Source organism: Oryzias melastigma, linkage group LG1 (assembly GCF_002922805.2).
Source record: "Oryzias melastigma strain HK-1 linkage group LG1, ASM292280v2, whole genome shotgun sequence".
NCBI classification, from domain to species: Eukaryota; Metazoa; Chordata; class Actinopteri; order Beloniformes; family Adrianichthyidae; genus Oryzias; species Oryzias melastigma.
Window position 1 is genome coordinate 28,262,650 of NC_050512.1, and position 27,445 is coordinate 28,290,094.

Here is a 27,445-nt window from a genome sequence, read left to right on the forward strand (position 1 = left end):
TCGTCTCTTTCTTCTTTCATGGATCGTTCCTGTTAGCTTTACTTTGGGATTTCAAATATTTCATCCTATAAGGCTGTAAAATTCCAGTTTGAAATTGTGAACTTTTATTAACAAAAACAAAGCTTTCCTTGAAGTGAGGAGATGGTACGTTTGGAGTCATGACAGCCGTCTGACAGCTCTTGTTTTAGGTTGAAACATTGCAATGGAAGCATCTTTTGCTTCTGGCGTTGCTAATCTTTATTTTGATTATGTCCTCTTTTTTAACGGAGGTTATTTGGTCAAAACATTTAATGTATTCTTAATAACCAACATTTCAAAAAAGCTTTTCTTCTGGAACCAATACTTTGACATTTTAACAAGAGCTGTCAAAGGTGAGAATAAAGTTAGCATTCTGAAACTCTGAAATGCCACATCATCCACCTTTTATACCACTGCTGATTTGTAAGAATCCTCCAGTTGTCTTTTTTTCCCATCAGCACTCTGGTTCTTTCTCTGGCCCTTCAGTCATTAGAATTGATGGGAAATCCAATTCCAAGTCACCTCTCACCTGAATGAAACCTCGTTATGCTGGTCAGGAGAACTTTATACTCTGTCAGACTGTGCTGCCCATGTGACAGGAAGTAGTTAGAATGAATTTCCTTTACACTCAGTAGAATACACTTAGACTTGCTGAAGCAACCAAATAAATAAGTAAATAATTAAAATGCTTAAAATGACTTAACAGTCAGATTGAGTTGGTAGAAACTTGATGTGTCTCTCTTTGCTCTGAACATCTGAACATCTGAATCTACGTCCTGAGGGTATCAGACTGAGTGATTCAGAGTCTGTGGCGATCAGTAAACCTGGTTGCTTCATGCTCTTATTTTCTGGAGCTCTTGAGTCATGAAGCATCATGTGAGAATCATCATCACCGGCGGTTTCTGTTCATTATTTGGACTTCAGCTGATAGGATTATTGACATGTTCCTGTGAGGTGGGACAGTGTCAGACTGTAGGGAGTGTCGCTGAATGCTTGCTCAGTAGTTTAAGTCACAGGTCGAGTTTTTATGTGGAATTTCAGGAGAAATGTTTTTATTGCAACTACAAAATGTTCTGTAAAGTTTTTGGTTTTTTTGTCGATGTTTCTTTGATTGTTCTCGTCTAGGTTGGATTTTACCGTCTTGTTTTCATGGGTTAAAACTATTTGTGTTCTCGAGCGCTAACTGTTTTTTGATTGACTTGCTGAGGAAACTTTCTTGTAGTTTTTATTTTGTTCATCTTTGGTTTACAAGCTTTTAAACATTCTCTACTAATAATTTTAATCTGCTGCTTCACAGTAGAGAAAACTTCTTGTCTGATGGTAGAAGAGCACTCGGATAAAGCTTTCAAAGGATTTCTGTCATCATATGGAGTTCAGGGAGGGGTAAAGAGAGCCACGGGCTGCTTTTATGTCAGAGTAGCTGCACTGCTGATAAGAAGAAGGTTGTAAAATGTCTTGAACATAAAAAAACTTGAATGCCTCGTCAGCACTCCGTGTAGGTTCATTGCTTTGGATAAAAACGTCTATTCTTTGAGTTTAGTGGAGCAGCATAGATCACTGTTTTCCTAGTTATTCCAATGAAAAGTTACATTTTGTACATGGATTTATTGAAAGTTGACATGTCTGTAAATTACCGTATTTTCCGGACTATAAGTCGCGGTTTTTTTCATAGATTGAATGTCCCTGCGACTTATACTCCAGTGCGACTTATATACGACTTTTTAATGATGAGATATGGACCGTAAGTCTAGAGTGCCCTCTTATGGTGATCTATGCAATTACTTTATTTACTTTAGTTATTCAGACGTGACACAGAGGACGAAGAATTTAAGTGATTTAGTTATATGGAGTGAGATTGCGGGCAATTAATTACAGTAAAGATACAAAGTTGATGAGTCTATAGTTAAATAAAACTGTTATGTTATATAAATGCTACACCTTTTCGTTTTTTTCATGATGCTAATATGTGAATATGTGTTGACACATATTCAGCCTGTTTTCTATTCACTTATGAATGTTATAACTTACCTTCCAGGATGATGTAATATCGTTTTTTTCAACCAGTTTGTAAAATAAATTACTTGAAAAAAATGCGACTTATACTCCAGTGCGACTTATGTATGGTTTTTTCTTCTTCATTATGCATTTTTTGGCCCCTGCGACTTATACTCCGGTGCGACTTATAGTCCGAAAAATACGGTACTGATTTATTTCCTTTTGCCTTTAGCAAAGCAAAGATTCACTAAAACCCATCTGAGCATAAAGGACCACACTCAGTTAGGGCTGGGTTGACAAAATCAATTAATCAATTTAAGCTTAATAGATCAATTAAAGCTGAAGTCTGCTTGATGCTAACATTTAATGGGATTTCCCATAGGGCGGCTAATGCTAACACTCGGTCGACCTAAACATACATTGGTGACTAAATGATCTTTATAAACTCAGTCATGAATTTTCCAAATTCCTTTCAGGTAATATTTTTTTAAAGTGAACATTTATTGTCTCAAACAGTTTTCTGCTTATACTTTCCTCTTCTTCTAGAATAAGGTTTACTGCTAAAGTGTGATCGCCACCTAGTGGCCAAAACTGCCCTCCAGGAGAAGCAGAACAATGTTTACTGAACTGTATCAGATTAATAAAAAATATATTCAAAACATATAGTAGATTATTAATGTATTTCTAAACAAATGTGCATAAATATTTAAACTCAAAATTGAATTGAAGAATCAAAAGAATAAAAAAAAAAAAATCTGAATAGAATCGATTCAGGCTTTTGTGAATCGAATCATTTCTAGAAATTGTAATCGATACCCAGCCCAACATTCAATAGATGCAGGAAATGGAATCCTGTCCTTTATTTCAATTTAATTGGTGTTTCTTGCTCAGTTTTTACCCCAGTGTTTCTCAGATAAAAGTTTTGTTCCATTTCTTAACATTTTTACAGAGAAAGTCTCATGTTAATGTTGGTATATGGACTCCTTTGATATTAGTTTGAAGAATCCTTTAAGAAACCTCTTGAACAGTTTTGATGATACTTGGGCCCAATCCGAATTCTTCCCTTCTCCCTTCCCCTTCATTTGGCCGTCCAAATGGAGAGTTCTGAAAAAATAGTGTCTCATAATTCAGACGTCACTTTCGTTCGATGGCGTCACCAATAATCACCAGTCTGCTAGCGTTGGTGTGGAGCTTCCAGCGCTCAAATATACACAACAGCAGTTTTCTAACTTTAAAAAGGTCATACTACAACATAAAGTCATTGATTACATTTAAATGTAAACGTCTGTGCTTCAGAGCGCACCCACGAGAAGAAAAGCGCTTCTCATCGCGATGAGGTCTACGAGGACTTTGTATCTCTCCGCTTGGAGGGTCGAATAAAAATAAATAAATAAATATCCGGACACAGTTGCACTAAAAATGTCCCTTCAGATGGAGGGGAAGGAAGAAGGGGAAGAATTCAGAAAAAAAGTTGTTTGGAAAAACGGTTCTGTTTTATTCAACACTGAATTGTGTTGAAGTTGATTTGAGCTTCATTCCTTTTGCAGATTGACTCAGTGGGAGAAGTGAAATGACCAGCCAGCATCCCAACCATGGAGACAGCTCAAACTCAAACAAGCAGTCGCCCGCCATGGGTCCCAAGCTCCAAGTCCAGGGATCGCTGTCGAAGGAGACCATCACCATCCACTTCTCTGCTTTGGGGAAGGAGGAAGAGGACGAAGAAGAGGAACTGTATTGCACAACTGTGACCGGCAACTCATCCGTTTTAAATGACTCAAATGTAGTAACGGCAATTGAAGCAAGTGAGGAAATGTTTGAAGGGGCTCCTCTTAATCCGTCTACTAGTTCAGGTGTGACACCTGCAACATCCAGACACTCTCCCAGTTCAAGACATCGCAGTCCTCCTTCCCAGACCCGATCCACTTACAGTTTTGACAAAACATCGAATTCTTCGCCCACAAAGTCTTTAAGCTATCCTTCTATTGAAAAGCCAGTTCTGAGTTTGCTCAAAAATCTCTCGTCTGATGCCGAGCCTCGCGATGGCGCCTCCTCTGCTTCGTCCACCGCGTTAAGACACCGACAACTCATGAAGAACCTCGTGAAGTCTTTGTCCTCCGATACGTCCCAGGACTCATCCTCTTCATCCACATCCTACCGCCTTCCAGAACCGCGCCTCAACCTGCAGCTCTTCAAGCAGTTCGCACAATCTCGCCTGCCGGCTGCTGCCGCGTCGCTAGCTAGCGATTCTAAGACCGCACCCTCATCGCCGTTAACCTCCCCAGAGAACCGCAGCTTCTTCAAAGTTTCTGAAGTCGAGGCCCGAATTGAGGACACCAGGCGGCGTCTCTCTGAAGCCATTTCAGAGCCTCTGCAGTTGTTCAGTAAGATAATGGATGAAAAGAGTAGCAGCAGCTTGTACCGGCCGAAGGTGCTCTCAGCCAGCGCCACAGAACTCACCACCATCAACGGCCAGCTGGAGAACAACAACAATTACAGCATCAAGGAGGAGGATGGAAGCGAAAGCCCCAACAGCTGGACCTCTGTGACCCCGGATGACTCCTCTGCTAACACTAAAAGCCCCAACAAGTCATTCTCTGCAGCCCTGGACAAGTGCTCCATGTCTGCGCTGGCTAAGCAGGAAGATGAGGACTTTTGCATCCTCACCAATGAGGACTTTGATTTCTCCCCCTTAGCAGAGGCTGCTGACAGAATCGATAAAACCAGAACAGGTAAACCAGTGGCAGTACATGGCCGTGAAGACGGTGCTGACACTTACGGAGGTACGGAGCCGGCTCCAGATATTCCACACTACACTCTCACGGCCCTCGCTCTCCTGCTCTACGGATGTTTCGTGTTGCCTCTGCCGACTTACGTTGGAGGGATGCTGCTTGGGATAGCGCTGGGATTTTTTTTAGCTCTTGGTGTGGTGTGGCTAACTGGACCAAAGCGTTTTGAAGGACATCAAAGACATTCCTCACAGCCATCAAATGCCACCAAGTTTGAAATTAAGGAACCAGAAATCTATAAGGTTAGTGTTTTGTCCTCAGTTTAGACGGTTTTCAAAATGGCAAACCCTGACAGGTTGTATTTACTGTTAACATCAAGTCTGACATGTTTTAATTCAAATTAAAATAGTTTCCCTTCGTTTTATGACAAGTCGTCTCTTGTCTGTGACTGACTTGTTCTCCTACCAGGGCTGGATGAACGAGATCTTTAACTACGACCCCGAGACGTACCACGCCACACTGACCCACTCCGTGTTTGTCCGGTTGGAGGGCTCCATCATCCGTCTTTCCAAACCCAACCACAACATCGCCCGCCGAGCTGCGCACAACGACTCCAAACCGGACGTAACTTTTGTCAGCCAGAAGATCTACGACCTCGCCAACAGCAAAGTACGCTTAAAACCTTTATACCTTTCATTCTTAAAGTACCCTCCGAAGAAAATCCTGTTTTTAACATGTCTGTGTGGCATTTCTCTTATTAAAGAGAAGAAATGTAATGAGAAATTAAGATCTTCACTTCCTCGTCCCAGCTGACATCCGGATCAGAACCATACGGCTGAACATTACCCACATTGATGGACATTTTTATGTAGCAGCGGTGAAGATTTAAGCTGGCAAGACACAGAGCTATCATAATCAGACAGGGGGAGATCAGAGGCGGAGCTGCTCAGCTTAGCTCTGAAAGCCACGCCCCCTCAGAGGAGATTTTGGAAACAGAGGCTTCAGATCAACATGAAATAATGTCTTTTTAAGACATTTAGGTTCCTCTATAACTACATATTTACACTCATCTGGTTACAGAAGAACTGAGGCACTTCAGAAGGTTTTCAAATGACTCGATCCTCATTGGTCTTCATTTTCTTTCTCCCACAAATTCGTTTCCAGGTGTATTTAGTGCCTCCCGGTTTGGCCAGGAAGAGAGTGTGGAACAAAAAATACCCAATTTGTATCGAGCTCAGCAGACAAGACGACTTCATGTCAAAGGCTGAAGGTGATCGCTCGGAGCCTGGTGACGCCGTCGGCACGTCGGAGGGCGGAGAGGCGAGCCGCGGAGCGTCTTCCCCCTCCAGCAGAGACTTGACCCTTTTCCTGTTTGGAAGAACTGGGCGGGAAAAGGAGGAATGGTTCCAGAGGTTTCTGTCTGCTTCAAACCCCAAAGTGACCAGGAAGGCTTCCCGAGTGGCGAGCGGTAAGTAAGCTGGATCAAAGGTGTCAGGTTACCTGTCTGAGAGAATCTAATGATTGTGTGTTCGGCTGCAGCCTGGAGTTCCCACAGCCGCAGCAGCAGCCGCAGCAGCCTGGATGAGATGCTCACAGCTCAGCCTCGATTGAAGGACTCGGCAGCTTCTTCAACGACGAGCAGTGCCAAAAGCAAGCCTCCGCTGGACTACAACCACTACATGGGCTGCTTGCTGCCGAAGCAGCCTGCAGTCGGAGCCTCAGCTTCCTGCCCGGTTCTTCAGAGTCTGCAGAGCAGCCCTGGAGCAGAGAAGAAGGTTTCCTCCTTTAAACTGTTTCTTTACCAACACTACATGTCTGATAGTTAACGTGACTCTGTTGTTAGCCTCACAGCACCACTGCAGCTCAGCTTCAGCCCAAGGGGGACGAGGACGAGGAGGAGGACACGGTTGCCTGGGTAAACGCCGCCATGGGCCGGATCTTCTGGGACTTTCTGACGGAGCCACACTGGGCCGAAGTGGTCTCCAAGAAGATTCAGATGAAACTCAGCAAGATACGGGTAGGTCGCAGACGCTGCTTCTCTAACTGAAACAACCTGAAAAAATAAATGAGACTAAAAAACTCAGAGTTTCTCGTGTGTTTTTAATCCAGCAGTGGATAAAGGAGTTATGATCAGCTGGTTAAAGAATTATCGTGTTATCACTTACTTTTTACAGAAGCCAAAAATGGCCCCACTTCTTTTTTTATCGTTTTCGAACTCTGTTTTCTCGAGAAAACTTGAGAATACCAAATTATATAACAAGAAATCCAGATAACTCGTTATACAAAGTTAATTTTCTCGAAAGAGTGAAGTTTGTTTTCTTGTTATAACGAGTTATTATCTTGTTTTCTTGGAAAAAAACGAGATGACTCGAGATGATAGAATAGAAGATACTTTATTCTCATCCAGCAGTCACACTCTGAAGACGGTAAAAGAAGAAAGATAATTACATAAGAACAATGCGGTACAAATAAAACAAAGATAAAAACGGATTATTGACATAATAAAAAAAACAGTGTGGTAAATTAAAAGACTAAAAATGACTAAAAATAGAAATGATAAAATAATAAATAAAATGTAAATTAAAAAGTACAAAATAAATAAGCAGTCCAATTAACCTGTTTGTTCTGGGTTTTGGGGAAATAAAGCGAGGGGCCTGGTGCATGAGATGGAATTAAGATGTTTAAAGAGCAAAGATCCACTAATAAATAAAAAATAGGCTAAAAACAACTTTTATGGAATGTTTTCTTCTTCTGTTTTCGTTGTTAACCACAAACTTAAATCAGTTAAAGTCTTGGCGTCTCCGTTAAAGAGAGAAGGGGGACGCTTCATTTTTTGTTATTGATTATCTCGTTATCACAAGAAAAAGAACTTTGTTTTCTCATTACAACACGATAGTGGATCTAGTTATAACAAGAAAACGATAAAACAAACCAAAAAAAAAAACCTAGTAGGGCTGGCTGTTTTCAGCTTCCGTAACTTTCAGGTTTATGCTCTGCTTTTCTTTTAAGTGTTTATGCAAAGAAACTCGTAAAAAGTTGCTTTAACGAGCTTAGATTTACTAACCTGTCAAAATAATAAATATACTATTCTGAGATGTATTTTCTCTGCTGCAGCAATGCTCCTGTTTGAACTGTTAAACTGTCACTGAAAGACTTGAATCTTTTTCTCGACTCGACTCTGGACCAAAGCATTGGTTTGATCAGAAACCTCTTGAGAGAACGGCCCGTTTCCTCTGACTTGAAGCGACCTGCTGCCTGTCTTTCAGTTGCCGTACTTCATGAACGAGTTGACCCTGACGGAGCTGGACATGGGATCAGCCACTCCCAGAATCCACGCTGCCTCTGCCCCTTACTGCGACTATCGTGGTAAGAAGGAAACCGCTTTTTATTCCTTCTGATGTTTGATTTCAGGGATTTAAAAGGTTTAATTCAATGTGACTCGCAGGATGGCATAAGTGAGGAGGATACGTCGTGGAGTAAAACACGAGCTGACATCACTTCATTTGGAACCATGATTATATTTAATTATATTTAATTAAAAAATATTTGGCCTCAGTCACTAAAAAACCCTTAAAAATTTACATTTATGAACAAAATTATCTGGAATGTTTTTCACAACAGTGTAAAGGTTTAAAAAAACAATAGAATTAATTTAAACACCATTTTATGAGATCGCATTTCTGTTGAAATTTCATTAAAATAATCTTATTGGCTGAAAACGATACTATTCCATTTCTTTTCAAATAATTGCAATGAAGGAAGAAACATAAGAAACACATTTTTCATGCTACGTTTTTAGACTCTAAGCCAAAAGGAAGTTCAAGCCGAACATTTTCAACGTGTATTAAAAACAAATAAACACAAAAATGTTAGTAAATTATGAGGAAGTCGGTCTTGGCTCCAGTTTTTCCCAGCATAGTGTGAGGCTGATGATGTCATCGGAGCGTCCCGTCAGAGATTTAAGATTCGAACTAATGTTGTGTGGATTTGTCAAAACAATTTAAACTGTTGGAGGTCCAGATGATGATGATGATGATGATGATGATGACGATGATGATGAGGTTCTTTCATTCTGCGTGACAAACCAGTTTAAACAGTCTCACAATGTCCCAATATGACAAAGAGTCATTTTGGTCTCATGACGAGTGCGGTCCCTCACTCTTTTGAGTCATCACTGCGATAAATACCATCCCAACACTGAGGCTGTGCTGTCCCAGCAGAGAACAGCCGACACAGACGTTCCTCTCCGAAATGTCGGAGCACAGACCTTCTTTCAGAAAGGTGCATAAATATAAGAATAAATGTCTGTAAGAAATAGGGCTGCCATAATATTTCAGCTACATGCTAGCTATTTTGGCTAATTTAGGCTTTTTTTTAGTTTAGCTAATATTTTATCTTTCTGCTAGCTGTTTTGGCTAAATTAAGCTTTTTTTGTTTTTTAAGCTATTTTGGAGTTTACCTAATATTTCAGGAGCATGCTAGTTGTGTTGGCAATTTTAGGATTTTTTTCAGTTTTTAAGGCTATTTTGGAGTTTGGTTAATATTTCAGCAACATGCTAGCTATTTTAGCTAACTCAGGCTTTTTTTTAGTTTAGCTAATATATCAGCTATATGCTAGCTGTTCAGGGTAATTTAGGATTTTTTCAGTTTTTAGGCTATTTTGGAGTTTAGTTAATATTTCAGCTGCATGCTAGCTGTTTTGGCTAAGGCTATTTTCAGTTTTTAGGCTAATTTGGCATTTAATTAACATTTTAGCTGGCTAACTTCAGCATTTTTAGCTATTGTCACTACTGCTAGCATATTCAGTGGTCAAATTCAGGTTACAGCATCACACTAGCATTATCACAGGTAATGCTATATATCTAGTTTTTAGTTAGTTAAAAGCTAATGATGGTTAGTGTGCTTTACATCCAGTTTGCTCATGACCCGATTAGTCGACTAATCTGAAAAAATAATCAGTGATTAGTCGACTATTAAAATAATCGTTTGTGGCAGCACTAGTATGAAACCAACGAATTAAAAAGTCTTAAAAGCCTTAAATCTGAAAATTAAAAATAATTTAAAAAGTCTAACATTCTGATATCTTGAACTTTACAATGGTGCAGCTTAAAACTTTTTCCGTTTTACTTTTCTGGTGTAAAGTTTTTTTAACCACGATTAAATAAAATGTGTTTATCAACACGCCGGATGGCAAACGCTGATGAAAATGTTTTTTCTTCGAAGATTATGGGGGAAAAAAAGCTCATGTTTATTCTCTCTTAATTTGACAAATCTCAAACTAGAATTAGTGCACGTGTCACTACTCTTTTTTTTTTTTATTTTATTAGTGTCCCATTTAATCAAAAGACAACGTCAGAGCAACCCGTTTACACAGTTTTGGTTTATGGTTTCACTGCACCAAAATGTGTGTAATGAAGGTTTCTATAGTCTAACCCTAAACAGTGAAACATTAATAGAAGCTCGTCATTTGTTACATTTAAAATGTGAATTTTTATCAAATTAGATTTTTAAGTTGACTAAACAAAAAATTTAACAAACTATAGAGCTTCTGTTAATTACTTTTTTCAGTAATTGTAATTTAATTACTGAAATGTGAACTGTAATTCATTACATTAGAGATTTAGTTCTTTCTTCTTCCGTAGGGCTGGAGTTGGGCAGAGAAATTGGTCTGGAGTTTTCATATGCAAGACCTTAAAAAGTCTTTATATTTAACTTGACAGAACCAATATTATTTAGAAATGTTGGAATTGACAGAACCGCAAACTTAAGTTTATGCGACAAGTAAGAATCATTCTGTGGAGTTCAGGGAATCATTACCCAACACGAGGTAAACACGTCTTCAATCTGTGTTTACAGGAATGCTCTGCAGTGACTTGACTGAGAGCAAACAAGTGCCGAACGGCACACTGAGCAGACGGACGGGTTTCTATCTGCTCTTCTGTGAGCTTTTGCAGCCTTTGCTCACATGTTTGAGGTTTTATTCTCTTCCTTCAGTCATTTCACTGCAGGGCCATCAGGCGTTCTTCCTGATTTCTCTCTCACAACTCCCTTTCATGTCCTCTTCCTCCTTCTTGCTCCTCTGTAAGGTCAAGCACTCGTCGTCTTCTTCTTTCTTGCTTCGCTTTGACTCACTGCTTTATTTTTATTACCAGAGCTCTACTACGGAGAAAAGCTGTAGTGCAGAGTGCTGCAGCACTTTTAAACAGTTCTCAGTGAAATGTGCTATTTCCCAACACTATGATCCATCATAGAGGTTGTGAAAGGCAACACATTTATGTCATGTTTACCAGTTTGGATAATCTATACTACATTAAACAAAAAGCCCATTATGTCTAAAGATTACTGAGGAATTCCTGCCGGGTTAATCCCTGCATCTGTTCAAAGGAGAGCCGTTGTTCTGTTTTAGCCAGAATGGAAGTTAGTCCACACCCTCCATCAGAAATTTTCACTTCCGTCCTCCTTTTGACGTCTCCAGCAGCAGCAGCAGCAGCAGCAGCAGCGCTGTCCTCCCAAAGTCGACTCTTCCTGCAAACGTCTCTGTGTACCTTCATATGTACTTTAAATGAAATCATCTTCAATCAGGACCACTTTCTGTTTTCTATTTGATTGACCCTTTTCATGTGACGTCACACATCGTCGGTCATGTGCTGAGTCGCTTCCGGTGTTTGATTTAGAACGGCAAAGCTGACAGCTGAACGCTGTTTAAAACAATTTTACATAAATAAACCAATTGTAACTGAAATTTGTACAATATTTATTTTTAGAAACGTGCTACCTGGTTGTATTTGTTTTCCGCTTTTGGTTTGTTCACAAATCAAAGTACAAATGTCAGTAATCCTGTCTGCAGTCAGAACGCAGCAGCTGCTGCTGATTCCCCAAATTCCTATGGATGATGTTAAACGAGTCGTAGATTATTTCTCTGACAACCCGGTTAAAATTAGACGAAGGTTATAAGTACTTCAGTGAATTCTGCTTGTTTGATTATGAAGGTAATTAAGATTTTATTCTTTTAATCTGTGCTAATGCTAACGCTAGCATTAGCTTTGGCTATGAGACGTGAAGCTGCTGAAGATCTTTACTCACCAGTTAAAAAGTTACATTTCCGTGCTCACATAATCATTGTAAACAGAGCAAAAGTCAGACAATTCCAGCGTGTCTGACATTAAAATCAAACTTTTCTTCTGCGGTCAGTGAGCTGCTGTTAGCTCAGCCGTGGTTCTAACGTCGCTCCTCTTTGTTTTTGTTCATAACTGCCTTATTTGCAGGAAAATAAAGGTAAAAAAAGATTAAATTAATTAAAACTGTTGTCAAAAATATGAAAGTGACTATTTCCATGTCATGTTATAAAATACGTTTGCCCAGAGATTTTTTTTTTTATTTTTTATACTCGACTGCTCTTATTTTGAAAGCTGAAATACGTGGCTCGACAGCTGCTCTGAACATTTTCACTGGACCAAACCATTCCTGATTTTTATATTTATCACCTGAAATATCTCGTAGAACAACCAGTACATTCATCCTGGGAAGCGATTAAAATGCAGAGATGTGCGTCTTTGCTGAACGTATTAAATGTGACCAACATGAATTTCTATCAGCTTTGTGCTGATCGCACTTAAAAGAAGTGGAAATAACATCAGGCAAAATAGAAACCGTTAGAATAATATCTGCTCAAATGAAAGGTCAATATTTTCAATAAAACCTCAGAGATTGAAGGATTACTCAGATTTGTATTTAGATTTTGACTGATCTAAAACAGGAAATGGAAATACAGTTTTGGCAGGACATTCATAAAATAATGTACATATTTCTGTTGAAATTGGTAAGGTTATTTATTATTATTAGGTAAAATTGTATTAAACAGCGTTCAGCTGTCAGCTTTGCCGTTCCAAATCCAAACATCAGAAGTAACTAATGGTATTTTTGGCCCTGTCGCCGTTTTGTCTGACGTCACTGTGAAAAGGGTCTGTCCAACGGTAGTAAAATAAAATTATTTAACATTAAGGTCAAATAATACAGGTTGTAGAATTGCTTCTCCAGATCTTCATACCTTAGTGAAATATTTCCTGTTTTTTGATAGAATCATCTTATTCATAAATTATTTCATTTCTTTTTAAAGATGTTTGAAATCATGGCGCACCTGAATTTCCTGTTCTACCATTCTTCTCGCCGTCCTTCAGCTCATCTTCAGTCCTTGCTTATTCGTGTGTTTTTGGTGACAGGTGTTCAGGAAACCCAGTGAGGTTAATCGCTGCAGTCTCATAGCTCTTTATCTGCGCATTTCACCACAGCTGATCAGTTCTGAAACTCTGCGTCAGGATGACTTTTTCATGTCACCAAAACCGCCGACAACACAGCGAGTTTTGAAGCTGATGTTGAGAAGAAGAGGTCAAAGCTAAAACACACACACATGTAAAATGTTTCCACAAAAAAACATCATCTGTCATCTGTGCGGTTCCTGTGTTCTATGAAGGAATCTCTCACAGCTTTCACTTCCTCTATTCTTTCATTTGATCTCTGAACTGCTGCTGCCCTCTAGTGGCTGAAAGAGACGACACCACAGCAGCATGAGCTGTGCACATAAAAGCCATGAAGGGAAAAATAAACAGCAGTAAACCCAAACGACTGTCTTTATATCGGATTTCAGTGTAAACCTGTGAGGAGTTTGTTTAATCCAGATTACAGCAGACCTGCTGCTGCTGACATGAGTGCATGTGTTTAATCAAGAGAACAAATGTTTGTCTCTCAGTGATGATCCTTCCAGCTCCATCCGTTTCACTTTCAACTCTCTGTTGTGGATTTAAGGTTTCTTTCATGATCTTTGACATGTCTGCGTCTTCATCAGGTCTGTGGTTTGATCTGGAGGTGTCCTACACTGGATCCTTCCAGATGACCCTGGAGACCAAGATGATCCTGAACCGTCTGGGCAAAGAGGGGGAGAACCTCCGCTTAGGAGAGTTTGGCAAAGACGGGTGAGAGGGTCGAGATTAGTCAAACGGGCACATTTGACTCTGCGTCAGGTTGGACTGACTGTGGCGGTGTCTTCATGTGTCTAATGTCTCTTCTGTTGCCCCCACCCCCCGCCCTGAAACTGTCTTTTCTGTGGATTCTCCTTTAATGCTGCTCTTAATGGGACGTTTCTGCCTTTGGTGAGTCTTCCCTGACTTTCACTTTTACACTTCGGCCTCATTTTCCAATGTCATCTAATACATTTTTGTCCATTAATTTTCTAATTTTCATCATTCAAATAACTCTGCACAAACACAAATGTGGGTTTTCATGACTGAATGCAGGAGTTCTCTTATGCCTCGTTTCCACTGAGCGGTCCGGACCGGACCAGTCCAGACCAGTCCCCTCTTGGCTGGTTTAGAACAGTCCGGGGATTTCAAGTGAGCGTTTCCATTGAGCGTTGAACCATCTAAGTGCATGCGGGGTGTAGACCGATGACAGCTGTGCGTCTAAACAGTGTGACTATAGCAGAGGTGTCAAACTGATTTTAAGAATCTTTTTTCAGGCATTAAGTATAGTGTTTATGCGCAGCAGATCTCAAGATTACTCAGATCTTCAGCTACTCAACTTTTTTTTGTTTGTTTTTTTGTAAAAAGCTCACAGCGACACTTCACTTCACTTCACTTCAAACCAGCACAGTGGCCTTGTGGTACATCAGGGGTGTCAAAGTCAGTCTCACAAGGGGCCAAAATCCAAAACACACCTCAGGTCGTGGGCCGACCAGGATAAACATCTATTGAACACTCTAAAACTACATTTTTAGAACTTTAAAACTGTAACTTTTTAACATAATTATGAACTAGATATATAGGATTACCTGTGATAATGCTAGTGTGAATGCTGTAGGCTGAATGTGGCCACTTAAGATGCTAGTGCTGATATACTGAAATTGATAGCTGAAAAAATGCTAAACATGTTAGCCAGCTAAAATATTCACTAAATGCCAAATTAACCTAAAAGAAAAAAAAACTTGGGTTTCCCAGAACAGCTAGAATGTGGCTGAAAAAATAGCTGAACTTCAAAATATCCTTAAAAAAAACCCTAAAAAAAGCCTAAAATAACTAAAAATAAATATTAGCCACACTCCAAAACATAAAAAAAAAAATTAAAAAGAAAAGCTCTAATTAGCTAGCATGTAGCTGAAATATTGGCTTAACTCGAAAAAACGAAAAAAAAAATTATAGTAAACGCCAAATTAGTCCAAAAAGTTAGAAGAATGCCAATTTTCTGCGTGTCTCTGGTCCAAAACCCCCGCGAATAAGGGGGAATACTGTATGTAAAGAATTTAATTATTCTTTGCAAGAAGATTAAATACAGACGAAAAGAGGACAAAACTTTCAGTTTGGATCTTGAGTCGGGAAAAGCACTGTGTGACGAAAGAAGCTCCGCCCTCACAGGTTCATTCCATTGTTGGTCGGTCCTGCTTTGTAATGGAAACGCTCAAAAGTCCAGTCCGGCCCGGTCCAGTCCTGTCTGGACCGCTCAGTGGAATCGAGGCATTTTCCACGGTCATCGTAGAGCAGGGGTGTCCAAAGTCAGTCCTCGAGGGTCGACCTCTTCTTAAAAAACTGATTTACCCCCTCTTTCACATCATTTTTTTCACATCTAAATGGTTAAAACTAAATTTTTTTTAAGCTTGACCTCTGCTCTTCCATGGAGGCGGTCGTACTGTAGGAAGACTTGTTGAATAACCGTTTCCCGTGAGCTCACTCTGATCCGTTGGTGTTCCAGAAACAGACCCCGCACCGACTGTCTGGCCTATAGCGATGAAGAGTCGTCCAGTGCTGGTTCATCGGACGAGGAAGACTCCTCAGAACTGTCAAATGACTCGGCTGGAGCGGAGGGGTTCGTACGCCGACTGTTAAATCATCAATGTGTCCTTTGGAAAGGATCAGTTTTAGGGATTCATTTAATGATTTCAATTTAGCTTGAAGCTCTGATCTTTTTTGTTTTTTCTCTTTGATAAATCCAGATTTGTGGGCGGACATAAAGCCAGTAAAATCCTGCGCTTTGTGGACAAGATCACCAAGTCCAAATACTTCCAGAAAGCTACAGAGACGGAGTTCATCAAAAAGAAGATGGACGAGGTGTCCAACACGCCCCTGCTGCTCACCGTGGAGGTGCAGCACCTCCAAGGAACGCTGGCTGTCAACATCCCTCCTCCCCCCACCGACAGGATCTGGTTTGTAAAAGAGCCGTCGTCTTTTGCATTGTGTCATTAGAGCAAAGTAGTCGTCCATGTTTGTCATTTTCCCACAAAAACAACAAAGACGACTCAAGTCCTCCACGTTTGTCTGTCCAGTTTCTTTTACTTTGACCCTTTAACACCAGAGCTTGAACTTTTCAAACATTTACACGATTTGTGTCATTCTAGTGAATTCTGAAGCTGAGAAAAGCAGCTTTGCGATACATCTTACAATAGGGAATTGTTTTTGTAATCAACATAAACCAGCTGATTCTGACACGGAGAAAAGCAGCTTTGGGCCACTACCAGACCAGCAAGGCCAAATGCGCCCCATATGGTTTAAAAGTGGGCAGAAAATGTGAGCCCCTCCTGTGTTTGCCCACATTGGCTTAGGTGGGCACTCGGTGGGTTAGCTTGCTAGGCTAGCCAGCTGCTAGCGGAGATCCCCTGCTCGCTACAGAGGAGCTCACAAGCATACTACAGCGAAGCTTTCAAGCTTGCTACAAGGGAGCTTGCTAGCATACTACAGCGGAGCTTGCTATCTCGATACAGGGAGGTCGCTATCTGGATACAGCGGAGCTTGCTAGCTCACTACAGATCAGCTCGGTAGCATACTGCAGTAGAGCTTGCTAGCTCGTGACAAGGAAGGTCGCTAGCTTGCTACAAGGGAGGTTGCTTCTTCAATACAATGGAGCTCGCTAGCTTGCTACAACAAAAGTTGCTAGCTTGATACAGCGGCGCTTGGTAACTTACTACAGATGAACTCATTTGCATGCTACAGCAGAACTTGCTAGCTCGCTACAACAGAGGTTGCTAGCTCAATACAGCAGAGCTTGCTAGCTTTTATACAAGAGATGTCGCTAGCTTGATGCAACAGAGCTTGCTAGCTTGCTATGGATTAGCATCCTGCAGCAGCAAATGCTAGCTCCCTACAACAGAGGTTGCTAGCTCAATACAACAGAGCTTGCTAGCTCGATACGGATTAGCATGCTGCAGCGGCGATTGCTAGCTCCCTACAACAGAGCTTGCTAGCTCGATACAAGAAGCACGACACAGCAGCGCTCGCTACTGTGAAGCTCGCTAGCATGCTACGTTGTCCACCAGGCGGCTGGCTAGTGTAGCATTCCTACCCACTTATTGTCCACCTAATCCAATTTAGGCAAACACAGGAGGGCCACCACGGAAACTGTAGACAAACCCAACTGGGGCGCACATTTTCTGCCACTTTTAAACCTTATGGGGCCCACTTGTCTTTGCTGGCTGGGTATATAACACTCTAGGTTAGTAAAGTATCATAAGTTCATCAGCAAACACAAAAATAAAGAGTCGTATATTTTTCTCCCTGTCAGAATCTGTTGGTGTTGAGTTAATTACGTGAACAGTCAAAGAGTGAAACACTTGTTAAAATAATGTGTGTTATTTTCATTACAGGTATGGTTTTAAGACTCCTCCTCGCCTGGATCTGAAGGCAAGACCCAAACTTGGAGAAAGAGAAGTGACTCTGGCTCACGTCACCGACTGGATTGAGAAGAAACTTTATCAAGAATTCCAGGTTGTCAACAATTTATTTGCACATTCTGCTGCAACACCACCCAAACAAAAGCTGTATGTTCTGTCGTTAAACTGAAGTGAAGCTGCAGCCTGAAAAGTTACTGTGACTAAATTCATGTTATACTAGCAAAAGACATCCAACATATTTGAAAAGACAGATGCTAACTTTGTTTGTGCCTTTCAAGAGCCTTTTAATAACCAACTCCCTCTATTTTCTCAGAAAATCCTTGTAATGCCAAACATGGACGACGTGTGGCTGACCATAATGCACTCTGCCATGGACCCACGCACAGCTGGCGGACCCCTAGTCAGCCCCTCCGTAGACCCGGCACTTTCCTAACTGGGAGAGACGACTCCAGTCAGCCATAAAGATTGTTTACAGTATTACCTGAAGCTCATGAAGTTTTAAAATGGGAACTGGAACCAAAGTCTTTACTTTAGACTCTGCTAGAACACAAACTCTGCCTCCTCCGGAGTTCCCTCACACCTAAACTATGAATTTTACCGGAAAAAGTTCGGTTGACCAAGTAGACACTAAAATCAATTTGTGCTCGCTGCTATGACAAATACTACACACCAATGAACGCCTTCGTGCACAGCAACAGATATTTGAAGGTGAAGTTATTAGAAGTAGATTCAATCACCAGACACCTTATGGTCCACAGATGAAGTGAAACATGTTGCACAAGAACTTGGTTTGAATGGCTTCTGTTGCTGCACGCGTCAGAGTGTGAAAGTGGAGCCAAACGCTCGACGTCTCCTCTGTTTGAGGCTTTCGGGTAAATTCAGGTGTTCAGAAACAGTATTTATTTTTTTTTGGACACACCATTCCCCCATGCTTCTTTTTGTGCCACACAAACCTAAATAATGGTGAACAGACGTTTAATGAAAGTGGAACATTAAGGAGCACATTGTGCAAATGCAATGAAGGATGCATACGCTTTTGTAGGATCATATGTGGATAAATGTCTAACGAATGTATGGATGGATGTTTTTGATCAAATTGTTGTATGAAAGCAGTTCTTACCTTTGTTTGACTGGAGTTTGCAAACGATTGCACAGTACAATGTTCCGTTTCCTTGATATGATGAGCACAGCGTGTCAGTGAGGGGAGGATAAGTGCTGTGTCTGGGAAATGTCACTTTTACTGGCACTAATGGTGATCCTGCGAGAACTTTAAATGTGCTTTAAAATGACCCTAAATGCCAGACTGTAGGTGGACAGACGCCTTCATGTGGCGAGCAGCATCTGAAGTTGAGGTACATCTATTGCCAAGAATGTACTGCCTTAAATACATGTTTTCTTGATTAAAAATAACCTTTTTAACTATGATTCCAAACTTAGCCAAAGTCTGTGAGTGCAGGATTGTTCTCCTGTGCCTGAAGGTACACAACTTCATTCCTAAAGCATTGTGGTCTCACGAGGAAGACATTTACTAGAATACATACATCACCCTTGTTTACAGAATTCTTACCTTTTTAATCCTTTTGCTATAGTAAAGCACTGTAACAAAGTTGATTTTTGTCAGCATAATTGCCTGTTTTTCCTTTATGTCTTGGTTTATTTTTTGGTGAAGTATTCCTTAATGACGATGCAGAAGTTGATTGTGTTTTTTTGTCTGCTTCTTAACCTGGAATGAAGTTTTTTTTTTTTTTTGAGCAAAAATGGAGAATATGATTTGTATCTGTATATTTTGAATTGTTTTTTTTTTCTTTGTTTATAAAATAATTTTAAGGCCAAATTCCGTGATTAAAACCTGCCTTATTTATAAAGCACAATAAACCTGTTAGCCTTGTTATTAAAAAAAAATCTGAATGTTTTTTGTTTCATTATTTCAATCTTGAGTTGGACAAACGCAGTATTTTTATTTACAAATGACCACAGGAAGTTGTGGAGCTCTTAACTAACGAACTGTTGTGAACTTTAGGTACACAATATTAAAGAATTATGTTTTTATTCTCTTACCTGGTCAAAGATGTAACTAAACCCACTAGAAACTGAAGAAATCTAGATGCCAAAATAATTTACCTCGTCAATAGCAGTTAGCTTGATCATAAACCAGAATTAAAAAAAAAAATGTTGCTATTAATATTTATTTTAGCGTAGAAAATTATTTAAGAGTAACGTAGTAAGAAGAGGGGAAACTTACTTATTTTTGGAAATGGCGCTCTCCTGACCAGAAACTACTGCGCAAGATCCAACCGCATGACTACTCCTTTTAGTCATGTCACTCCGCCTCCTACTCCGAGGGAGAAAAAAAATAGATCTGACAGTGGTGCAGCAGGCGCCCACGACTCCACAAGTGTTATATTTGTTTAATTTAAATAGTGGCAATTAAAATGTAAATGTTGTACCAAGACAATGCAAAACTTAAAGCCTTCTAAGCGTGCGGTCTATTTTAGCGCCTGCTCACCGATCGAGTATTTTCATGTAGACCGCCAAACTAATTAACAAAACAATACGAACATTTATCAACAATACAAACAAAAGAAAAATCAAATGTATTGTATATCTAATTTAATTTTACAATATTACCTTTAAAAAATCGGGCCATGAAGACACCTTTCTATGTAGTAAGATCACTCCGCCACCGGAAGTTTGCGGTTGCTAAGTAACGAGACTCCGTTCATTTGGAAACCACAGTTCACAGGTAAGGACAGCTCTAATGTAAGACCGTGTGGAAACCGAACTTTTATAACTAATAATGTTTTTGCTCAATTTATGTTCCTATTGCTATCCGTAGTTCTCTTAAGATGTTCTTAAAACGTGTTCTTGTCACTTTTCCCTTTTTGTTTAGATAAATACCCACATGTGACGTCACATATCGGTATTTTAGCAAAAAAGAAAACATCTAAACTAAAATTTCTCCTGAAAAAATGTGTCCTCTTTCTAACATTTTTGGTAACATTGTTCAGTTATTGAGAAAAAGAAATATAAAATTGTGAATTATTACTTCAGACAGTGAACTTTGATGGATCCCAATCCAAGAGAGGATGGTGGCGGTCCGGAGCCACCAGAGGGTGATGGGGCAACTGCTGGCCCGTCTTCAGAGGTTAGTCCCACACCAGAAATACGTGGTTTATGTCTGGAATTTTCTTTAATCAGCACAAGAGAAATTATGACAATAAACATTCAAAATTTGTCAAATGAGTTTTACAGAACAAAGAGGGGAAAAAAACAGCAAATTTGATTCAATTTGAACTTTTTTCTGTTCTTACTGTAAAAAAAATGTGTATATAGAAAGATGATGCGGTTCTGGTTTGGTGGTTGATTCACAGGGTTCATGCCCAGAACAGCTGAAAGACGTCGTCCCTCAGCAGGACTCGGCAGCAGGTGAACAGAACTCAGCAGCTTTTAGTGTTCTCTTTTTTATCTGCATATCACTCCTGTATGGAGCTAAATTGGGGCCAATATTATTAGAACCACAAAAGAAAAAAAAACAACTTGGAAAAAATACTGATGTTTGGCCCAAAAAAATGTAAAATGTCTGAAATTTTTTGTTATTCTAAAATAAATTAAATTATTTTCAGCTTTAAATGTTCAATTTTTTGTGGTTGTTTCTGAACTCAAAATTTTAATTTTAATTTCAAAACTTATCTCAGTTTCAAATCTTTTTTCACTTTCAAATCCTTTTTTTTCGTTTTTGAATCTGAAAATTTCAGTTTCAAAAGTTTTGGCCTTGTCGGGGCGGGGCTAACATGTAGGACCAATCAAAATTGACAAGGGTGGTAACTTCAGTCATTGTGCATTCTTTGACTCTGAGAACTTGGATAATTACAGTCAGGAAATGTCTGTATTATCTTTACCATCATAGTCTGAAGTTGTCCTATATGGAAGAGGATTAGGGCCACTGAAAAAAAAAAGTCCATGAAAAATTCTGACTTTAAAGTCAGAATTTTTCATGGACTTTTTTTTTTTTTTCAGTGGCCCTAATCCTCTTCCGTAGTCCCAAGACGGGCGTATAAAGCAGAGTTTTATCCCGCACAAACCACTTGTCCAAAACGCCATTTTCTCCCGTTCAAAGCGCCATCGTATTGTGTTACATACCAGCATTGAAAAGGTTGAAAACGTCCTTTTTAATATCCTTAAAACGTAGTGTTAGCCCCGCCCCAACGCGCCAAAACGAGGTCAAAAGTTTAAAAACTGGAAGTTTCAGATTCTAAGAAAAAAAAATTGAAACCGGAAAAAAGTTTTTAAATTAATATTTTGAGTTTTGAACCCTAAAAAAATGGGACATTTGAAGTTGAAAATAATTACGTTTATTTGTAGAATAGCAAAAAGTTTCAGACCTTTTACATTTTTTTTATGGCCAAAAAATATATATTTTTTAATTTGTTTTCAAATACTACTGGCCTCAATTTAGCTCCACACTCCTGAGCTCAGTTCAGGAATTAGAACGGACCTAAATTCTGGGAGTTTTTAACAAACGCCCAGTAAATGGTAGAAAGTTACATAAATAAACACCAAAAAAGCAGAGATTGCTTTGAGAAGACTTCTATAATCATTCCCAAATATATTCTGGCATACCTTAAATCTTCTTCATTTGTTTTTTTTTTATTATTATTTTTTAGATCCAGAAATCGTTTCTCCTTTGCCGCTCTCGCCTCACCTGTCGGGTCTCAACACATCAGAAGACATGATGGACCCAGAATCGCCACAAGAGGAGTTTATCATCCTCGACCACGATCACGTCTGTAGCTTAGATTTGGATTTTTCCTCACACTCAGACGTAAAGCAGGTTGTTCATCCATTCGCTGACGTTTGGTGTCATCCGTTTGCAGCCTCTGATCAGTAGATATGAAGCTGCTCTGAGCAGAAAGCTCCGAAATCACCTGGAGAGAATCAACTTGGCGCTCAACGAAAAGGTTGGTTTTATTTTCTCGTGTCCCTGTCATTCTGAATTTATTTTATGCAATAAATTACAGCAAATTTGTCACTGAAATGAAGGATTTGGACAGAAAACGAGGCATTGAGGTTGATTTCCTGCTTCTCCAGGTGGCGGCTGAGAAGGAGGAGGACGGCCGCATGAATGACCTCTACATTCAGATGCACAAGATTCAGGAGCAGCTGGCTCGGGGGCAGAACAGGCTGGAAGCTGGTCGCCAGGCGAGGGCGGCGGCTGAAGCCAAACGTCTGCAGACTCAAGATCAGCTTCGAGAGGCCCAGAGCAGATACTCAGACGTGAGCAGCCTGAACAGTCAGGCCACAGCCAAAGGTGGGAAATGACCCCAACAAAGTGTTATAGGTGTCGTCTCTTTGGCCCAATCTGAATTCTCCTGCTCCCTAGGCCAGGGGTGAAATCTTTAACGCTAAAAGAGCCATTGAGTCTAGTTTCTTATAGAGCAGAACTCACCAAGAGCCACAAAGTCTCACTTTATCTTTAAAAAATGCACAATATTCATGCTTTTTTTTAATTTTAATCATTTATTTATCAATTTAGCTTTTAAATATTACAATAATTGAATTACAACATGTCTATATGTTTCTATATATAACAGTTAAAACTTATTTTACTTTTGCAGCACAAACAGTTCCTTTCAAAATAAAATCAAAAAGGTCGTCCTGCTGCTGCAGCTTTACTTAAATTAAAAATGCTACACAGTCAAGGATATTATTTTATCATTATAGGATTTTAGTGTACTTTTTTTTCTTTGAATCTAAAAAAAAACATTTTAGTAGAATCTACTTAAAAAAAAATTAGAATAATCAAAGCTTTTTATTGAAAACACACAATCATTTTTAATCCACATTTGTTTAAAACTTTAATCAATTTAGTGTAATTTCCCAAAATAAAAATATATTAAGAATAAAAATACAAATTTAAAGAACATTTCTACAGAATTTTTACTGTAAATTAAACTTTTTTTGCTTAGATGCTTGCCATGTTAAAAATCTAAACAGAAAGGAGAAAACTGAACTAATTAATCTCTTATTTATTCAATTGTTAGCATGTTTCATTAAATCTAAAGAGCCACAATAAAGGAATAAAAGAGCCACATGTGGCGCCCGTCTCCCTTCCCCTTCATTTATCCCTCCAAATGGAAAGTTATGAAAAAATAGTCTCATATTTCGGACGTCAATTTCCGCTTGATGATGTCATCAATAATCGCCGGTCCGCTAGCGTTAGCGCATAGCTTCCAGCTCTTGATTATACATAACAACAGCGGTTTTATAACTTTAAAAAGGTCATTCTTCAATAAAAAGTCAGAACTTACATTTAAATGTAAATTTCTCCAGTTCAGAGCGCACCCACGAGAAGAAAAACACTTCTCAGCATGACGGAGGGGGAAATTTAAGGAATAAATGTTCTGGACAAAACTTGCACTTAAACTGCCCCTTCAAAAAATAAAGTTTTAAAGCTGCAACGTAAAGTTTTCTGGGAAAGTTTGGCATCGGATTCATTTGTCCTTTTCTCTCAGTGTCCAAACTGCAGGCAGAGTCAGATAAAGTGATGCAGGACCTCGTTTTCACGCAAGGCATCAGTGAGGATCTTCACTCCAAAGTCAAAACCATGAACAACGTCAAACACAAAGCGGGAGCCCAGAAGGCTCAAGCAGAAGAGGAGCTGCTGAAGCAGGTGGCGGCAATCGAGACAAAAATACTTTTCAACTGTAAAAGGTACTTTTTTAACCCAATGGCTGCTGTCCCTTCATCTTCTCTGTAGGATTTATATCTAGATCGTCTGACAAAGGAACTGGACAGGCTGTCGGAGCGCGTCGCCGTGCAGCAGCTGTACACCGAAGCTCAAGCAGAGGAGACCCTGACAGGCAGAGAGGCTCTCTGTGAGGTAGTTTCAGCTGTTATTGGAACAATTTCAAGGAGATGACAGTTTTAGTAAAGGTCAAAGTCAGGGTCAAGCCAAAGACCAATCCTGTGTGAGCAAACTTTCATTGTAGCATTTAAAAAATGTGTTTTATAAAAAAAAATCCCAGCATTAGAAACAGTTCAGAGTGTAAGTATATTTATTTCTGTTGTAAAGTTGGACCATTTTCGATAAAACTGAATTGGGGACTCAGCTTCATGTGTAAAAAGCCACCTAGTGGTCAGTTGGTGAACTGAGCTGGCTCCAGTAGGTGGTTTATTTCGTTTGAAATGTGCTTCCTTAACCCTGTAAAGCCCACTACAGAAAATAATTACCGCTGAGCATTCGGCAGGCGTCCTCACTGCCCATTTTTAAGAAACGTCTGTTATCGCCAGGCTTTAATACTGTATGAGACTCTGCTGGTGTGTTTTACTGTTTTATTGTTTTATCTTTGTTTTTTTTCTGGTGTTTTTATGTTTTTTTATGTAAAGTAATTTATCTCTATTTTATCTGTTTTTAACTTTTAGCTGTTTTTATTGTTCTTTGAACTTTTAATGTGCGGCGCCTTGTTCAACCAAGGTCATTTTAAGGCGTCATATAAATCTAAAAAACTTTAACTTAATTGAAAGAAAATTCAATTTTTTTCCATAATCATGAAGTTTGACTAGGCAACAATATTGTTTTTTGATTTAAAAAGCACCTTATTTAACCATTGTCTCAAATTTGATCCACACATTTTTAACATGGTGAAACTGTATTATAATTAATTATCAAGAGAATTTTTCAGGACATCAAATGGTCATTTAGGAAAGAGAAATAACCATAGTTGAGCTAATCTCAACCAAAAGTGTTAAAAATTAGCAAAACATTTTCCCGCCAAAACTGTTTTTGAGATGTCATGGGGGCAGCCATTTTGAAATGAGCAGGAAAATCCTTCTACTGCCTCTAGTGGAATGATAATGTACTGCAGGGCAGATACCATGGACTAAGTCACATAGAATGGGTTTTTAAGGAAAGGTTTGATTATGTTAGTGAGACGGGGTCTGAGAATGATCAAATATGATACAAATGGTTATAGAGGGTTGACGTTTGTGCTGGGCTGTCTGTTTGTGCAGGCCGAGGCCGACATGGAGCTGCTGCTGATGAAGCACAAGCAGCTGCAGCAGCAGTGGAACAGCAGCCTCATGACCATCACCAAGCAGAGCGAGGCCCTCTACGCCATGCAGGAGGCCGTGCGGTGAGAGCACACAGAGAACGCTTCCCTGTGCTCTTATATTTTTAGAGATAATCGACTCTTTTCCTGCTTTTTCCTTCAGTTCGGTCCAGAACGAGCAGCTCGTGATGGAGAGAGAAATCGAAGGTTACAAGAAGTCCAACAATGAAGAGCAGGAGAAAAACGAGAAGCTGACCGTGCAGCAGTACTGGCTTGACATGGAGTGCAGCATTTCTGAAAAACAGATCAATCAGACTCAAGTGAAAAAGGAGGCCGTTCAGGCACACTACAGCGCCTGCCTGCGGACCCTGGAGGAGACGACCCGGAGCCTTGACATGCTGAGAAAGGTAGAAGCAAACGCCGCTTCCGTTATCCACGGCCGTCACCTCTCTGTTCTGCCTTCACCTCTGTCTCCTCACCGTTCAAGGAAAGTCATCTATGTCAGAGTGAGCTGAACGACCAGAGGAAGCAGCTGGAGAAGCAGAGCGCTCTTCGTCTGGAGTTGGAGGGAAAAGTCATGACTAAAGTGCAGCAGAAGCTCACAAACGACAGAACAGCAAAGCACTACCAGCAGCTCAATACCAAGATGACCGCTCTGAAGAAAGAGAAGGTAGAAAGATTCAAGCATGAAATGACCCCAAAATTCAGAATTTTAAATTTTTTTAAGGTAAAATCACTAGAGATCATTTGAGTTTTCCTACTGTAACCGAGTGATGGGGAGGTCACGCCGAAAAAACAACAGAGGAGAAGGAGTTCACCGATTGGTTCTGCTCACCGTTCCTTTATTTTTTATTTTATTTTTTCGATCTTCATTTTACAAAGAGCTCTAGCTGAACTTCCCACGCCTTTCCTGTCTCTACAGGAGCCCACAAGGGCCACACAACTCCCAAAATAACCAGGAAGTTAGTAGTTACACTACAAATGCACTAACTCCTCTTGCAAGAATTTAATTTCTAAATAGTTCCACAACAATTCCACATCCACAAACTAACCTCAGATTGTTTGGTTCATTTGAGTTAAAGTTGACCTTTTCAGGCTTTTAATTTATGCAAAACAGGAGTGTCAAACTCAATCGCACAAGAGACCGAAATCCAAAACACACCTGAGGTCACCGGCTGATCAGGAGAAACAATTGAACAATCTAAACTAAATGTTAAAACTTTAAAAACGTAACTTTTTATCATAATCATGAATGATAACAAGGCAGAAACATTATTCCAGAATAAATCAACTTAAACTTTAAATAACTTTCAATATTTTACTCTCCATAAAAATATATTCTGTCAAACTTATACACGTCAGAAATAAGCGCAAGATAACATCTGGCCATTATTAACAATAAATGAAAATGATCTGGAGGGCCGGATCCGGCCCCCGGGCCTTGACTTTGACACATGTGGTCTAAAACATACAGCGAGAGTCTTCTGTTACGGTTTTTACCTCATCTTTGATCTCTAAATAGATATTGATCCAGTTCTTTGTGCTGTTAAACCAAGTTTATACTGATGCAGAAGAGGCCTTAAAATGAGAAAATAGTTTAGTATGTTAATTATAATTTCCAGAAGTTGATTGAAATAATTTCTTTCATTTGACACATTTTGGTTTATTGGTTTATTCCAAGCATCTGGCGAGATGCAGGAGTTCACAGAATGTACATATATGGGACAAAGAGAAATTGAAAAAATTAGAGGTTATCCAAGCCCAATATAAATACCAGCTCAAATATCTCCAACTCATCATGTTAAGACACAAACATTTGGAGCTCTCAGAAGATTCTTGTTTTTGTGAGGAATTAACATTATAATACACTTAAAAACTCAAAAAGTTGATTTTGTGTGAAATAGGCCATTTAAGATCTTTAACAAAACAATTCCAAAGATTTGGACGTCTCCATTTTAAATGAGTTCTTACTCTGGATGATTCAAACATAAAAAACACTTTTAAAAATT

At 39.6% G+C, this 27,445-nt stretch overlaps 2 protein-coding genes and 1 long non-coding RNA gene across 6 annotated transcripts in view; 2 read left to right on the forward strand and 1 right to left on the reverse strand.

Annotated features, from left to right (window-relative positions):
* Positions 1–19,300, forward strand: part of LOC112157031 (testis-expressed protein 2) — a 34,482-nt gene extending 15,182 nt beyond the window's left edge. For 2 of the 3 annotated variants that reach the window (XM_024289470.2, XM_036213795.1), the window contains exons 3-13: positions 3,561–5,041; positions 5,208–5,408; positions 5,904–6,207; positions 6,279–6,514; positions 6,583–6,756; positions 8,006–8,105; positions 13,582–13,708; positions 15,477–15,590; positions 15,718–15,927; positions 17,362–17,482; positions 17,702–19,300. In XM_024289470.2, coding sequence (XP_024145238.1) covers positions 3,584–5,041; positions 5,208–5,408; positions 5,904–6,207; positions 6,279–6,514; positions 6,583–6,756; positions 8,006–8,105; positions 13,582–13,708; positions 15,477–15,590; positions 15,718–15,927; positions 17,362–17,482; positions 17,702–17,821 — 3,165 coding nt within the window. In that variant the 5' untranslated portion in view covers positions 3,561–3,583 and the 3' untranslated portion in view covers positions 17,822–19,300. The remainder of the gene's footprint in view (positions 1–3,560; positions 5,042–5,207; positions 5,409–5,903; positions 6,208–6,278; positions 6,515–6,582; positions 6,757–8,005; positions 8,106–13,581; positions 13,709–15,476; positions 15,591–15,717; positions 15,928–17,361; positions 17,483–17,701) is intronic. The other variant, XM_024289471.2, reaches the window with a different exon arrangement.
* LOC112157034 lies at positions 13,115–20,286 on the reverse strand. 2 transcript variants are annotated; one of them, XR_002921083.2, is made up of 3 exons: positions 20,017–20,286; positions 19,631–19,720; positions 13,115–13,658 (listed from the first exon to the last, which is right to left on the reverse strand). It is a non-coding gene; the product is annotated as an uncharacterized LOC112157034 (long non-coding RNA). The 2 variants fall into 2 exon arrangements; XR_002921084.2 differs by lacking the exon at positions 13,115–13,658 and adding an exon at positions 17,476–17,821.
* Positions 20,066–27,445, forward strand: part of ccdc40 (coiled-coil domain containing 40) — a gene marked incomplete at its 3' end in the record, with an annotated part of 12,751 nt that continues 5,371 nt past the window's right edge. Inside the window, 11 exon segments of the mRNA XM_024289473.1 lie at positions 20,066–20,131; positions 20,440–20,533; positions 20,760–20,814; positions 22,053–22,171; positions 22,263–22,346; positions 22,477–22,696; positions 23,901–24,058; positions 24,146–24,268; positions 25,399–25,520; positions 25,600–25,843; positions 25,924–26,106. Coding sequence (XP_024145241.1) covers positions 20,453–20,533; positions 20,760–20,814; positions 22,053–22,171; positions 22,263–22,346; positions 22,477–22,696; positions 23,901–24,058; positions 24,146–24,268; positions 25,399–25,520; positions 25,600–25,843; positions 25,924–26,106 — 1,389 coding nt within the window.